The sequence below is a fragment of the Cibotium barometz genome, chromosome 35 (genome assembly GCF_041138505.1).
Source record: "Cibotium barometz isolate CiBa-2024 chromosome 35, ASM4113850v1, whole genome shotgun sequence".
Classification (NCBI taxonomy): domain Eukaryota; kingdom Viridiplantae; phylum Streptophyta; class Polypodiopsida; order Cyatheales; family Cibotiaceae; genus Cibotium; species Cibotium barometz.
The window spans coordinates 43,839,139-43,855,699 of NC_141080.1; the positions used below are offsets into that span (position 1 = coordinate 43,839,139).

The 16,561-nt window shown below is 39.8% G+C and overlaps 2 protein-coding genes across 2 annotated transcripts; both read right to left on the reverse strand.

The window, feature by feature from the left end:
* Positions 1-2,624: 2,624 nt before the first annotated feature.
* LOC147618480 (uncharacterized) lies at positions 2,625-4,666 on the reverse strand. The gene is made up of 7 exons (XM_086775166.1): positions 4,521-4,666; positions 3,940-4,111; positions 3,753-3,824; positions 3,436-3,579; positions 3,274-3,345; positions 3,116-3,181; positions 2,625-3,012 (listed from the first exon to the last, which is right to left on the reverse strand). Exons 1-7 carry the CDS (start codon positions 4,660-4,662, stop codon positions 2,940-2,942), a joined length of 741 nt encoding a protein of 246 aa, XP_086631292.1. The 5' UTR covers positions 4,663-4,666; the 3' UTR covers positions 2,625-2,939.
* Positions 4,667-10,905: 6,239 nt separating this feature from the next.
* On the reverse strand, positions 10,906-12,302 carry LOC147618481 (uncharacterized). The gene is made up of 6 exons (XM_086775167.1): positions 12,221-12,302; positions 12,034-12,105; positions 11,717-11,860; positions 11,555-11,626; positions 11,397-11,462; positions 10,906-11,293 (listed from the first exon to the last, which is right to left on the reverse strand). Exons 1-6 carry the CDS (start codon positions 12,283-12,285, stop codon positions 11,221-11,223), a joined length of 492 nt encoding a protein of 163 aa, XP_086631293.1. The 5' UTR covers positions 12,286-12,302; the 3' UTR covers positions 10,906-11,220.
* Positions 12,303-16,561: the final 4,259 nt, after the last annotated feature.

The window sequence follows — 16,561 nt, forward strand, 5'->3', positions numbered from 1 at the left end:
GAGACGACCCATATTAAAGGAAAAGGAAAACAATTTAGTTGGACTCATGATTAAGAAACTAGTTTGAAAAATTAAAACTAGCAATAGCTACTATTTCTATTTTGCAAATAGTGGATCCAAATGAGCCATTTATATTGGAAATGGATGCTATTAGTTTTGATATAGGAGCAGTATTATTGCAGAAGGGAAGGCCAGCTGCATTTAAAAGTAAAAAGTTGGACAATGTACAAAGTAATTATTGAACTCCTATTCAACTTATGAGAGAACTATTTGCAATGTTGTGGCATCATTATTTGTATGGTGCCAATTTTAAAGTATTATCTGACCATGAAAGTGTTAAATGGTTAAGTACTCAAAAGGAGTTAAAAGAAGGTAGGAAGGCTAGATGGGTGAAATCCTACAAGAGTTTGATTTTCAAATCAAATATAGAAAAGGACAATTTAATGTCATGGGCAGATACTCTAAGTCAAGCACCTGTGATAAATAAGTTGACTTTTACTCAACTAGAAAGTGAGTTGATGGCTCACTTACAAGGAAAATGTGCTAATGACCCTAGCTATCAAGTATTTTGGAAATACTTGATTAAAAAAGATAACTCTCAAATAGAGAGTAAAGAAAATGTAGCTGCTAGTGATAAAAGAATGTCACTTAAAAAAGATAGTCGTTCAAAGGAATGACTTAAAAAAGGGTCAATAAGTGAAAAAGATCATTGGAATTTTTTTTCCATCCATAATAGGTACTTGTTATATAAAGGTCGTATTTGTGTACCCAAAGAAGAAAATATTCATGAGAATATTTTACTAGCACATCACAACAATCCAAGTGCGGGGCACCCGGGAATTTCTAAGACCTATGCACTTATTAATAAAAGATAGTTTTATCGGGCAAGTTTAAAGAAGGATGTCCAGCATTATGTTATTAAATGCCCTAAGTGCTAAGTCAATCAAGCTGAGCGCCTAAAAGTAGGTGGTTTATTAAAACCACTACAGATACTTGAGGATAAGTGGGAAAGTATTTCTATGGATTTCAGAGTAGGACTACCCCAAATAAGTAGAGGAGGGCATGATTCAATCTAGGTGGTAATGGATAGATTAACCAAAATCGGCAACACGGTTCCAAGGGATGTTAGCTTCGCGTACAAATTTGTATTTTGAACGATTGTCATATGAGTGCACCCAACACAATGCTGTCGAATCAAAGACACCGATGGGGGGCATTTGAGAACTCATGGCATTCTCTAAGCTTCAGTTTTGGAGAGACATGATTAACTCTTTAAAAAACCTGAACCTGCTGAACCAAAGGTAATGCAAAGAGTGACACTATCAAAGAAACATTCCTAGCTTGATAGTTAGTAGAATGCAATGATTAGGTGATTAAGAGCGGATAATCGTATCATTGTTGGCACATAGAAGAAGCATAGAATTGTCAAGAATTGGTGCCCATGAACTCCATATATTCCATATTACTAATTTTGTTGACTTCTCAAATTCCTAAGAAAGTCTCTATATTGCATATATTGTAGGAGACTCGATATGGAGTTATAGTAGTCTCTATTGGTACACCTGGAAAGACATGAACACATTATTTGCATATATTGTAGGAGACTCGATATGGAGTTATAGTAGGAGTTATAGTAGGAGTAAACTAGGGAGACTCGATATATTGCATATATTGTAGGAGACTCGATATGGAGTTATAGTAGTCTCTATTGGTACACCTGGAAAGAGATGAATACATTATTTGTTAGAAAGAGGACATCACATATATTATAGGAGAAGAAGGTGGGTTTATAGTAGTCTTTACTTGTACACCTAAAATCATCTTTAATAAAAGAATGTTACAATAGTCTTCACTAGTACACCTATGATCATCTTTAATAAAAAGATGTTACAAATCTAAGGATGAAATGGCCTACTAGATTGAGATTGGGCACACCTTATAGATCAATGTGAGGGTTTGCAATCATGGTTTACCAAAAGAAAATGCTTTGGTGATAAGGATGTGATGGGTGGGTGGATTGAGATTCAATCCCCTTATTGAGAGCAATGATCAACCATTTTTGCTTACATATGATTGGGAGCTTGAGACCTAGGAACATTTAAATAACTTACAAAGCACATCTCCCACATCAATGGCCACCGTGAAAAGTTGAAATTTTTGGCTCACTTTTGTTTTTTTCCCGTTGTGATTCATGACTTGCTCGAGTCATGAGAGTGTGTGGCCCAACGTGTACATGATGTCGAGAGGATGGATACTATGGAAGAAACGTTATTGAAGCATCCCACATAACACTTCGACTCCAACATTTATGATTCATTTTAGTGGACTCTATAGAGAGATTATGAGTTTCTACCACACCTTTGTGGGGAGAGAGAAGTAGATTAGAAACGTTATTGAAGCATCCCACATAACAGTTCGACTCCAACATTTATGAGTAGCTTTTGTGGGGAGAGAGAAGAAGTAGATTAGAAACGTTATTGAAGCATCCCACATAACACTTCGACTCCAACATTTATGATTCATTTTAGTGGACCCTAGGGAGAGATTTATGATTCATTGTAGTGGACTCTATAGAGAGATTATGAGTTTCTACCACACCTTTGTGAATTGTGAAGTTATATGACATCGTCACGTATCAAAATACCAATGTTGTTGGAACCCCCTTATGGTACAGGTGGGTGAGGGTGTGCATGAAATTCCTTATGCCCATAGGCTAGACTTGGGATCCTCTCTTGAGGATCATTATTGTAGTTTAAAATGAGGGATGCTAAGAATGAGTTAACATGAACACCAAAGTTGGGAGTCATTTGATATAAGCCCAAAAGGGGGGGAAAAGAAAAAGCTACATCCCATATAAGTGTAGTGATGAGCACTCCAAAATTAAGAGGAGGTCGCCAGCAAGCTAAATTGGCGACTACTTAGCGAAGCAGTACTCTAGTCTAGCGTGCTGCTGAAGGACTAGGGCATGGTATGCCGAGGGGTTTTCCACAGAGCCCTGGATTCCCTGCAAAACTGCAACAGAACACCCATATCCATCCGATGGTCATGAGCAGGCTTATCGATATTGGAAGGGAACATTGTCATAAAAAGTGAGGATGCTAGGGAGGATTCTCACCTAGCTGCGGGGAAGCGGTCGAGGCCATCCGGAATGGGGCCTGTCAATTGGTTAAGCCCGAGCTGCCTGGGAAATTAAAGCAAGCCAATGCGCATGAAGCAAGCAGGACAAGAAGTCGGAAATTACAGGACAGATCACGCGGGTGTATCCATACTTACAGGTTACGTAACTGCGAAAGGTTGGAGAGGGTATTCGGAATCCTTCCCGTGAGCTTGTTGCCGTGCAGAAAACTGGCGGCGGCCAAACACCAGACATGCTTGAAGCGTCAGTATTGTTACATTTGGGTTTTAGCACACACGAAAGGGTATTATAAGACTTACAGGGCGGTGATCGCCGAGAGGTTTCCGAGCTCTGCTGGTATGGTGCCGGAGAGCTGGTTAAATTGGAGAGAAACGCCCAGCATGCTGCTCAGACTGCCGAGCTCCATGGGAATGGGCCCTGTGAGAGAGTTTTGTGCAAAGTCCCTGTATGCATGCGGCGATGATCAGGAGGCGAGCGAGCGTGCGTTAATGCAATAGATAAAAATGAGAGTGTAACAGCTAACGGATATATATCACCCGGCCGTTTAAGCATATATTCAGCTGGCCTAATAACCAAGGACCATGCTGTAATTGTGAACAATATGCAGGAAACGTACAGATATTGCAAGCGGGTGAGCTGGGCGAGCTCTGAGACAAGAGGCCCAGAGAGCGCGTAGCCAGGGAGCATCCTGCAAAAAAAAAAAGCCCCCCCCCAGAAAGAAAAGATCACATATTTGATTGAATGTGAGAGAGAGAGAGAGAGAGAGAGAGAGAGAGAGAGAGAGAGTGCTTCATGATGCGTACAAGGACGTGACTCTGTAGTCCCCATCGCATTCCACGCCGCTCCAGACCCCGCACGCATTCGGCATATCGTCGAGAGTCCAGCTGTCCAGCACGTGCTGGGGATCCTGGAGGCCCTGCTTGAACTTCATCAGGCTGTTCATTTCGATTTCCTGGGCATTTGGCCAGGCAAAACCTGCAATATTTTACCATCATCCTATTATATATATATCAATGATGCTCATGATGATCAACAGGCGAGCATCAGACCGCAGTAGTCCAGGTAGTAGTAGTACAAGCGTGCACTACTAAAAAAAGATTATTAATCGCCCTAATCGCAGCAGCAGCAGCTGCAGCTGTAGTTATAATAACGCAGTACAGACAATAACAAAGATTATTAATCGCCCTAATCGCAGCAGTACAGACAATAACAAAGATTATTCATCGCCCTAATCGCAGCAGAAGATCTATCTATATATCTAGATCTTCTTCACCCTACTGTACTGGCAGATCAACAAGCTATTAGATGATATTCTAAATAACGCAGAGAGCACGACAATGAAAAGGACGTCTAGCTTCTTAGCACGTAATATATTATTACGTACTTGGAGAAGCGCCGCTGCTGAGGAGGAGGAGCAGCGACACAAGCAGCATCTGCTGCGTGCAGCTTCTTAGGTGTGCCATGATCGTGTCGTGTAGATGAGATGAGCTTATAGTGAGACGACGGCCTACAAATGGAACGCACATTGCGCCCATTAATTTATAGAGCGCTAAGATATTAGTAGTCGGCTGAGACGCCCGCGGTTCGAGTCGACGTTGCTTTGCTTCTATAATAAACAAACCGGGCTCACGGAAAGAGGGCCACCCAAGGGTATGGTCCTCTCTTTTTCTTGATTTGGCATGTTCCAACTAGGATGCCCTCATTTTCATATGTGTAGGTAGCTCCCCTATTATGCACTAGATTGGATTACATGGTGGTTGATTGATTTTGCGAGTGGGCAATACCACATGTGAAATGTATAAAATATTAAATGCACAAGGATTGCCACTCATTTAGCTTTGATTCTCTTCTAGCCAACTCGCATAATCTCAATGTTCCCACACATGTGCCCAGTGCACATAGAGTCTTATTGGAGCTCCTTGTGTCAGTCTTCCATTGGCATGCCATATGAGCTTACTTGGCAAAGGCGGTCGTCCACTAGTGAGAGTGCCCCAACATAGTGTTCTAGTTACTTTTTGCTAAGAATTTGCTCGTTTTAGTAATGTCGGGAAGCCCCCATTGTGAACCAGTGATTTTTTTATGATGCGAGCGATTGAGTGATACATGTCCAGAGCTCATTTGTAAAGTGGGAGAGAATCAATGTGAAATTTGGGTTTTTTGCATCCAAGTCTTTATATATTAAGATCTACACACATAGTCTCACTATAATAAAATGGAGAAATACCATGGTTTTTGGTGATACACTCTTTACTTAGTTCTGTTTTGCCCTTGAGTATTAACCTTGATACTATTCCCTCAAAATAAACCTCGATATTGTTTCCTTAGTATTTTCTCGATATTATTTTTCTCAGATAAGAGCACCGACAGTTTGACTAGCTTCGACTAGGGCTTATAAACCCTCGCTGGTTTCTTTGATTAGGGCTTACAAACCCTTGCTAATTTCTTGGGTGATCATGATTGATGAAAACATCGATAATTTCTTTAAAATGGCTTTGTGAACCTCTTTACTTCTACTATACATACACAAGACATTTTTTATTTCTAACAGAATTATATGCACAAAATACAGCATCACATGCATGAAAGTTTTAACAGCCATGTTGCATTCTGTGATGGAATTTTAAAGGAAATATCTTAAAATATATATTGAGACCTTATTGAGTTTAATTTTTTTGTATATTATGTGAGTTAAAAAGCTCAAAGGCATAGACAATTCTACAGCTTGGTAGAGCATGCATGTTAGTTTAGCGGCCATTTTGAACCATTTTAATGTGAATTTATTTTAGAGAATTCAAAAAGTACTAGGTAGGATATAGTCTGTAAAAATTTGATGTTGACTTTATGCAAAACATATTCTGAGTAGATGTGTACCCTTCTTGATGTAGGTCTCGCCAAGTTAGGCATTTGTGAGAGCTTATGAGCATATACAAGCGCATTGACATAGAACACTTATGTATGGATATTTTTTACATGCACATGCTGCACACCCTCAACCTTCTCGCCAACCCTCGTGGATTTCATTGTAAGATATGGTCCTTTGTTTTTCTTGATTTGGCATGCCCCAACTAAGATGTCCTCATTTTCATCATATGTGTAGGTAGCTCCCCTATTATGCACTAGAAATTGGATTACATGGTGGTTGATTGATTTTGCGAGTCCGCAATACGACATGTGAAATGTATAATATTAAATGCACAAGTATTGTAACTAATTTAGCGTTGATTCTCTTCTTGCCAACTTGTAGAATCTCAATGTTCTCACACATGTGCCCAGTGCACATAGACTCTTCTTGGAGCTCCTTGCATGGGTCTTCCATTGGCATGGCACATGAGCTCACTTGGTAAAGGTGGTCATCCATTAGCTCGAGTGGCCCAACATAGTGTTATAGTTGGTTTTTGTTGATTTGCTCATTAGTAATGTAGGAAAGCCTTGTAGCACCCGTCATGCACAATTGTCGAGTGCATTAGTGTGGGCACTCATACACCTCTAGATAAAGAGTTAATATATGGGTTCTCTATTATATAGCTCTTTTTGTCTATGATTCGGTAAGAGGAAATGTGTAGTCCAGTAAAACAAGCCCCATGTGATTTTTAATTATTTAATCAAAGCTTCTATATGAATTCTAGAGTCTTTGCATTATCATAGGGAATAAGTGCTTAAGCGAAGTCCAAGGTTGAATAGCATTCAAATATTTGTTCGAATACTTAATGCTTGGACCTCAAAAATGCATTAATCTTGCATGATGATTGCAAGTTAATGTTGGAAATTCGATTGAGTAGTGGAGCATATTCACTCAAATTAATTAATTAACTACAAATAATGTACTAGACTCCTCATGCAATCCATGCACCAATAATCAACTTGGATATCAAGAGTGCATTAATCTTGCATGAGGATTGCAAGTTAGTGCTAGAATTTAATTGAGTAGTGGAGCATATTCATTAGGATAAATTAGTTAATTCCAAATAATGTACTAGACTCCTTATGCAATCCAATATGTAGGAATTGGTGGAGCTCGTACTTCTTGAGCACCCATGAGCTTCTTGCTCTCACTTATACTCACACTCGTACTAGATAAATAGGTTCTTGGACAATTCTATTCTAGAAGACTAGGCCAGTGGTGGCTGTGCCTTGCACGGATGAGAAAAAAAGTGATCTCTAGGAATCAAGACCAATAGTTGCCCAAATTATGATCAATTATCCTATGGGTGTTTTGATTTTTAGAAGACCACACTCCCCCTACGCGATAGGACTAGGTCTTGCCTATGAATCATATCCTTGAATCTCCACATGGTCAAGGTGTCGATGAGTAGGATATTTTCTCAAGTTAAGACTTAGTGAACTATCTTAAGTGTTTCCCCTATTTTGGAAGGGGGGGACCTTACAAATGGTATCAGAGCCAATCTTATATCCTAGATTTGTTTTTCAAAGGTTAATTGTCAAAGGATTAAAACAAGTGATTGTTTATCATATGAGGATGAATCAATCATCTCTACTGGTCATAGAAGTGATTTGAATATCCTTACATGTTAAGACAATAATCCTATGAAATTGAGCTTGTACCTTGAGGGGAAACACGCAAGATATTTGTACAATAAATTTGAGAAATAAGATTGGGAAGGAAACCTTTTGAGAAAAAACATTGAGTGATCAAATTAAGAAACTAGTGAGAGACTGATTTTGCAAGGTGCTAGTCATGCATCCATGCTAGTCATGCATCCATGCTCAAACATGAGCCTCTAATCATGTCGAATCTTAAGCCATGAGAGTGCTTAGTTCAACCTTTTGATTATGCTCAGACTTTAGCCTCTGAGACTGCATGGGATGCACAGTCTGGATTCTGTTATTGTCACTTACCCCTAGCTCTAAAGGGGGGCTTGTTGGATATCGGAGTCCTAGTGTGAGTAGAGTCCTAGAGTGTGTGTGTCCTATAGTGGTGTGGGTGTGAAGTGTCCTATAGCCACTTGTGTGAGTTTGCCCTTTGGGATCTTTCTAGGGTCACATGTCAGTGAAGAATCAAATCTAGTCTAAAGGTCAAAAGTGACCCTACAAAGCTCCCAAAGGGAAAACTCACACAAGTGGTTGTAGGACACTTCACACCGACACCACTATAGGACACACACACTCTAGGACTCTACTCACACTAGGACTCCGACACCCGACCTCACATGTGATGCAGAGTGTGAGAAGATAAGGCCTAGGCCAGAAGCCTATAAATAAGGCAGTGTACTTACTAAAGGATAATAAAAATCACATCAGCTTCCTTCTACCTCAATCTTGTGTTCATCATGTGATTGCTGTCTACATCCCCAACCATGTTTTTCTACAGAGAAGGCCCCATCTAATATAGATGAGTTACAACCTTTTTAGGACTTGATGGATTTTATTGAAAGTTTATAAGAAATTATGCTAAGATAGTTTTTCGAATGAGACGACCCAGATTAAAGGAAAAGGAAAACAATTTAGTTGGACTCATGATTAAGAAACTAGTTTGAAAAATTAAAACTAGCAATAGCTACTATTTCTATTTTGCAAATACTGGATCCAAATGAACCATTTATATTGGAAATGGATGCTATTAGTTTTGATATAGGAGCAGTATTATTGCAGAAGGGAAGGCCAGCTGCATTTAAAAGTAAAATGTTCGACAATGTACAAAGTAATTATTGAACTCCTATTCAACTTATGAGAGAACTATTTGCAATTTTGTGGCATCATTATTTGTATGGTGCCAATTTTAAAGTATTATCTGACCATGAAAGTGTTAAATGGTTAAGTACTCAAAAGGAGTTAAAAGAAGGTAGGAAGGCTAGATGGGTGAAATCCTACAAGAGTTTGATTTTCAAATCAAATATAGAAAAGGACAATTTAATGTCATGGGTAGATACTCTAAGTCAAGCACCTGTGATAAATAAGTTGACTTTTACTCAACTAGAAAGTGAGTTGATGGCTCACTTACAAGGAAAATGTGCTAATGACCCTAGCTATCAAGTATTTTGGAAATACTTGATTAAAAAAGATAACTCTCAAATAGAGAGTAAAGAAAATGTAGCTGCTAGTGATAAAAGAATGTCACTTAAAAAAGATAGTCGTTCAAAGGAATGACTTAAAAAGGGTCAATAAGTGAAAAAGATCATTGGAATTTTTTTTCCATCCATAATAGGTACTTGTTATATAAAGGTCGTATTTGTGTACCCAAAGAAGAAAATATTCATGAGAATATTGTACTAGCACATCACAACAATCCAAGTGCGGGGCACCCGGGAATTTCTAAGACCTATGCACTTATTAATAAAAGATAGTTTTATCGGGCAAGTTTAAAGAAGGATGTCCAGCATTATGTTATTAAATGCCCTAAGTGCTAAGTCAATCAAGCTGAGCGCCTAAAAGTAGGTGGTTTATTAAAACCACTACAGATACTTGAGGATAAGTGGGAAAGTATTTCTATGGATTTCAGAGTAGGACTACCCCAAGAAACATTCCTAGCTTGATAGTTAGTAGAATGCAATGATTAGTTGATTAAGAGCGGATAATCGTATCATTGTTGGCACATAGAAGAAGCATAGAATTGTCAAGAATTGGTGCCCATGAACTCCATATATTCCATATTACTAATTTTGTTGACTTCTCAAATTCCTAAGAAAGTCTCTATATTGCATATATTGTAGGAGACTCGATATGGAGTTATAGTAGTCTCTATTGGTACACCTGGAAAGAGATGAACACATTATTTGCATATATTGTAGGAGACTCGATATGGAGTTATAGTAGGAGTTATAGTAGGAGTAAACTAGGGAGACTCGATATATTGCATATATTGTAGGAGACTCGATATGGAGTTATAGTAGTCTCTATTGGTACACCTGGAAAGAGATGAATACATTATTTGTTAGAAAGAGGACATCACATATATTATAGGAGAAGAAGGTGGGTTTATAGTAGTCTTTACTTGTACACCTAAAATCATCTTTAATAAAAGAATGTTACAATAGTCTTCACTAGTACACCTATGATCATCTTTAATAAAAAGATGTTACAAATCTAAGGATGAAATGGCCTACTAGATTGAGATTGGGCACACCTTATAGATCAATGTGAGGGTTTGCAATCATGGTTTACCAAAAGAAAATGCTTTGGTGATAAGGATGTGATGTGTGGGTGGATTGAGATTCAATCCCCTCATTGAGAGCAATGATCAACCATTTTTGCTTACATATGATTGGGAGCTTGAGACCTAGGAACATTTAAATAACTTACAAAGCACATCTCCCACATCAATGGCCGCCGTGAAAAGTTGAAATTTTTGGCTCACTTTTGTTTTTTTCCCGTTGTGATTCATGACTTGCTCGAGTCATGAGAGTGTGTGGCCCATCGGTACATGATGTCGAGAGGATGGATACTATGGAAGAAACGTTATTGAAGCATCCCACATAACACTTCGACTCCAACATTTATGATTCATTTTAGTGGACTCTATAGAGAGATTATGAGTTTCTACCACACCTTTGTGGGGAGAGAGAAGTAGATTAGAAACGTTATTGAAGCATCCCACATAACAGTTCGACTCCAACATTTATGAGTAGCTTTTGTGGGGAGAGAGAAGAAGTAGATTAGAAACGTTATTGAAGCATCCCACATAACACTTCGACTCCAACATTTATGATTCATTTTAGTGGACCCTAGAGAGAGATTTATGATTCATTGTAGTGGACTCTATAGAGAGATTATGAGTTTCTACCACACCTTTGTGAATTGTGAAGTTATATGACATCGTCACGTATCAAAATACCAATGTTGTTGGAACCCCCTTATGGTACAGGTGGGTGAGGGTGTGCATGAAATTCCTTATGCCCATAGGCTAGACTTGGGATCCTCTCTTGAGGATCATTATTGTAGTTTAAAATGAGGGATGCTAAGAATGAGTTAACATGAACACCAAAGTTGGGAGTCATTTGATATAAGCCCAAAAGGGGGGGAAAAGAAAAAGCTACATCCCATATAAGTGTAGTGATGAGCACTCCAAAATTAAGAGGAGGTCGCCAGCAAGCTAAATTGGCGACTACTTAGCGAAGCAGTACTCTAGTCTAGCGTGCTGCTGAAGGACTAGGGCATGGTATGCCGAGGGGTTTTCCACAGAGCCCTGGATTCCCTGCAAAACTGCAACAGAACACCCATATCCATCCGATGGTCATGAGCAGGCTTATCGATATTGGAAGGGAACATTGTCATAAAAAGTGAGGATGCTAGGGAGGATTCTCACCTAGCTGCGGGGAAGCGGTCGAGGCCATCCGGAATGGGGCCTGTCAATTGGTTAAGCCCGAGCTGCCTGGGAAATTAAAGCAAGCCAATGCGCATGAAGCAAGCAGGACAAGAAGTCGGAAATTACAGGACAGATCACGCGGGTGTATCCATACTTACAGGTTACGTAACTGCGAAAGGTTGGAGAGGGTATTCGGAATCCTTCCCGTGAGCTTGTTGCCGTGCAGAAAACTGGCGGCGGCCAAACACCAGACATGCTTGAAGCGTCAGTATTGTTACATTTGGGTTTTAGCACACACGAAAGGGTATTATAAGACTTACAGGGCGGTGATCGCCGAGAGGTTTCCGAGCTCTGCTGGTATGGTGCCGGAGAGCTGGTTAAATTGGAGAGAAACGCCCAGCATGCTGCTCAGACTGCCGAGCTCCATGGGAATGGGCCCTGTGAGAGAGTTTTGTGCAAAGTCCCTGTATGCATGCGGCGATGATCAGGAGGCGAGCGAGCGTGCGTTAATGCAATAGATAAAAATGAGAGTGTAACAGCTAACGGATATATATCACCCGGCCGTTTAAGCATATATTCAGCTGGCCTAATAACCAAGGACCATGCTGTAATTGTGAACAATATGCAGGAAACGTACAGATATTGCAAGCGGGTGAGCTGGGCGAGCTCTGGGACAAGAGGCCCAGAGAGCGCGTAGCCAGGGAGCATCCTGCAAAAAAAAAAAGCCCCCCCCCAGAAAGAAAAGATCACATATTTGATTGAATGTGAGAGAGAGAGAGAGAGAGAGAGAGAGAGAGAGAGAGAGAGTGCTTCATGATGCGTACAAGGACGTGACTCTGTAGTCCCCATCGCATTCCACGCCGCTCCAGACCCCGCACGCATTCGGCATATCGTCGAGAGTCCAGCTGTCCAGCGCGTGCTGGGGATCCTGGAGGCCCTGCTTGAACTTCATCAGGCTGTTCATTTCGATTTCCTGGGCATTTGGCCAGGCAAAACCTGCAATATTTTACCATCATCCTATTATATATATATCAATGATGCTCATGATGATCAACAGGCGAGCATCAGACCGCAGTAGTCCAGGTAGTAGTAGTACAAGCGTGCACTACTAAAAAAAGATTATTAATCGCCCTAATCGCAGCAGCAGCTGCTGCAGCTGTAGTTATAATAACGCAGTACAGACAATAACAAAGATTATTAATCGCCCTAATCGCAGCAGTACAGACAATAACAAAGATTATTCATCGCCCTAATCGCAGCAGAAGATCTATCTATATATCTAGATCTTCTTCACCCTACTGTACTGGCAGATCAACAAGCTATTAGATGATATTCTAAATAACGCAGAGAGCACGACAATGAAAAGGACGTCTAGCTTCTTAGCACGTAATATATTATTACGTACTTGGAGAAGCGCCGCTGCTGAGGAGGAGGAGCAGCGACACAAGCAGCATCTGCTGCGTGCAGCTTCTTAGGTGTGCCATGATCGTGTCGTGTAGATGAGATGAGCTTATAGTGAGACGACGGCCTACAAATGGAACGCACATTGCGCCCATTAATTTATAGAGCGCTAAGATATTAGTAGTCGGCTGAGACGCCCGCGGTTCGAGTCGACGTTGCTTTGCTTCTATAATAAACAAACCGGGCTCACGGAAAGAGGGCCACCCAAGGGTATGGTCCTCTCTTTTTCTTGATTTGGCATGTTCCAACTAGGATGCCCTCATTTTCATATGTGTAGGTAGCTCCCCTATTATGCACTAGATTGGATTACATGGTGGTTGATTGATTTTGCGAGTGGGCAATACCACATGTGAAATGTATAAAATATTAAATGCACAAGGATTGCCACTCATTTAGCTTTGATTCTCTTCTAGCCAACTCGCATAATCTCAATGTTCCCACACATGTGCCCAGTGCACATAGAGTCTTATTGGAGCTCCTTGTGTCAGTCTTCCATTGGCATGCCATATGAGCTTACTTGGCAAAGGCGGTCGTCCACTAGTGAGAGTGCCCCAACATAGTGTTCTAGTTACTTTTTGCTAAGAATTTGCTCGTTTTAGTAATGTCGGGAAGCCCCCATTGTGAACCAGTGATTTTTTTATGATGCGAGCGATTGAGTGATACATGTCCAGAGCTCATTTGTAAAGTGGGAGAGAATCAATGTGAAATTTGGGTTTTTTGCATCCAAGTCTTTATATATTAAGATCTACACACATAGTCTCACTATAATAAAATGGAGAAATACCATGGTTTTTGGTGATACACTCTTTACTTAGTTCTGTTTTGCCCTTGAGTATTAACCTTGATACTATTCCCTCAAAATAAACCTCGATATTGTTTCCTTAGTATTTTCTCGATATTATTTTTCTCAGATAAGAGCACCGACAGTTTGACTAGCTTCGACTAGGGCTTATAAACCCTCGCTGGTTTCTTTGATTAGGGCTTACAAACCCTTGCTAATTTCTTGGGTGATCATGATTGATGAAAACATCGATAATTTCTTTAAAATGGCTTTGTGAACCTCTTTACTTCTACTATACATACACAAGACATTTTTTATTTCTAACAGAATTATATGCACAAAATACAGCATCACATGCATGAAAGTTTTAACAGCCATGTTGCATTCTGTGATGGAATTTTAAAGGAAATATCTTAAAATATATATTGAGACCTTATTGAGTTTAATTTTTTTGTATATTATGTGAGTTAAAAAGCTCAAAGGCATAGACAATTCTACAGCTTGGTAGAGCATGCATGTTAGTTTAGCGGCCATTTTGAACCATTTTAATGTGAATTTATTTTAGAGAATTCAAAAAGTACTAGGTAGGATATAGTCTGTAAAAATTTGATGTTGACTTTATGCAAAACATATTCTGAGTAGATGTGTACCCTTCTTGATGTAGGTCTCGCCAAGTTAGGCATTTGTGAGAGCTTATGAGCATATACAAGCGCATTGACATAGAACACTTATGTATGGATATTTTTTACATGCACATGCTGCACACCCTCAACCTTCTCGCCAACCCTCGTGGATTTCATTGTAAGATATGGTCCTTTGTTTTTCTTGATTTGGCATGCCCCAACTAAGATGTCCTCATTTTCATCATATGTGTAGGTAGCTCCCCTATTATGCACTAGAAATTGGATTACATGGTGGTTGATTGATTTTGCGAGTCCGCAATACGACATGTGAAATGTATAATATTAACTGCACAAGTATTGTAACTAATTTAGCGTTGATTCTCTTCTTGCCAACTTGTAGAATCTCAATGTTCTCACACATGTGCCCAGTGCACATAGACTCTTCTTGGAGCTCCTTGCATGGGTCTTCCATTGGCATGGCACATGAGCTCACTTGGTAAAGGTGGTCATCCATTAGCTCGAGTGGCCCAACATAGTGTTATAGTTGGTTTTTGTTAATTTGCTCATTAGTAATGTAGGAAAGCCTTGTAGCACCCGTCATGCACAATTGTCGAGTGCATTAGTGTGGGCACTCATACACCTCTAGATAAAGAGTTAATATATGGTTTCTCTATTATATAGCTCTTTTTGTCTATGATTCGGTAAGAGGAAATGTGTAGTCCAGTAAAACAAGCCCCATGTGATTTTTAATTATTTAATCAAAGCTTCTATATGAATTCTAGAGTCTTTGCATTATCATAGGGAATAAGTGCTTAAGCGAAGTCCAAGGTTGAATAGCATTCAAATATTTGTTCGAATACTTAATGCTTGGACCTCAAAAATGCATTAATCTTGCATGATGATTGCAAGTTAATGTTGGAAATTCGATTGAGTAGTGGAGCATATTCACTCAAATTAATTAATTAACTACAAATAATGTACTAGACTCCTCATGCAATCCATGCACCAATAATCAACTTGGATATCAAGAGTGCATTAATCTTGCATGAGGATTGCAAGTTAGTGCTAGAATTTAATTGAGTAGTGGAGCATATTCATTAGGATAAATTAGTTAATTCCAAATAATGTACTAGACTCCTTATGCAATCCAATATGTAGGAATTGGTGGAGCTCGTACTTCTTGAGCACCCATGAGCTTCTTGCTCTCACTTATACTCACACTCGTACTAGATAAATAGGTTCTTGGATAATTCTATTCTAGAAGACTAGGCCAGTGGTGGCTGTGCCTTGCACGGATGAGAAAAAAAGTGATCTCTAGGAATCAAGACCAATAGTTGCCCAAATTATGATCAATTACCCTATGGGTGTTTTGATTTTTAGAAGACCACACTCCCCCTACGCGATAGGACTAGGTCTTGCCTATGAATCATATCCTTGAATCTCCACATGGTCAAGGTGTCGATGAGTAGGATATTTTCTCAAGTTAAGACTTAGTGGACTATCTTAAGTGTTTCCCCTATTTTGGAAGGGGGGGACCTTACAAATGGTATCAGAGCCAATCTTATATCCTAGATTTGTTTTTCAAAGGTTAATTGTCAAAGGATTAAAACAAGTGATTGTTTATCATATGAGGATGAATCAATCATCTCTACTGGTCATAGAAGTGATTTGAATATCCTTACATGTTAAGACAATAATCCTATGAAATTGAGCTTGTACCTTGAGGGGAAACACGCAAGATATTTGTACAATAAATTTGAGAAATAAGATTGGGAAGGAAACCTTTTGAGAAAAAACATTGAGTGATCAAATTAAGAAACTAGTGAGAGACTGATTTTGCAAGGTGCTAGTCATGCATCCATGCTAGTCATGCATCCATGCTCAAACATGAGCCTCTAATCATGTCGAATCTTAAGCCATGAGAGTGCTTAGTTCAACCTTTTGATTATGCTCAGACTTTAGCCTCTGAGACTGCATGGGATGCACAGTCTGGATTCTGTTATTGTCACTTACCCCTAGCTCTAAAGGGGGGCTTGTTGGATATCGGAGTCCTAGTGTGAGTAGAGTCCTAGAGTGTGTGTGTGTCCTATAGTGGTGTGGGTGTGAAGTGTCCTATAGCCACTTGTGTGAGTTTGCCCTTTGGGATCTTTCTAGGGTCACATGTCAGTGAAGAATCAAATCTAGTCTAAAGGTCAAAAGTGACCCTACAAAGCTCCCAAAGGGAAAACTCACACAAGTGGTTGTAGGACACTTCACACCGACACCACTATAGGACACACACACTCTAGGACTCTACTCAC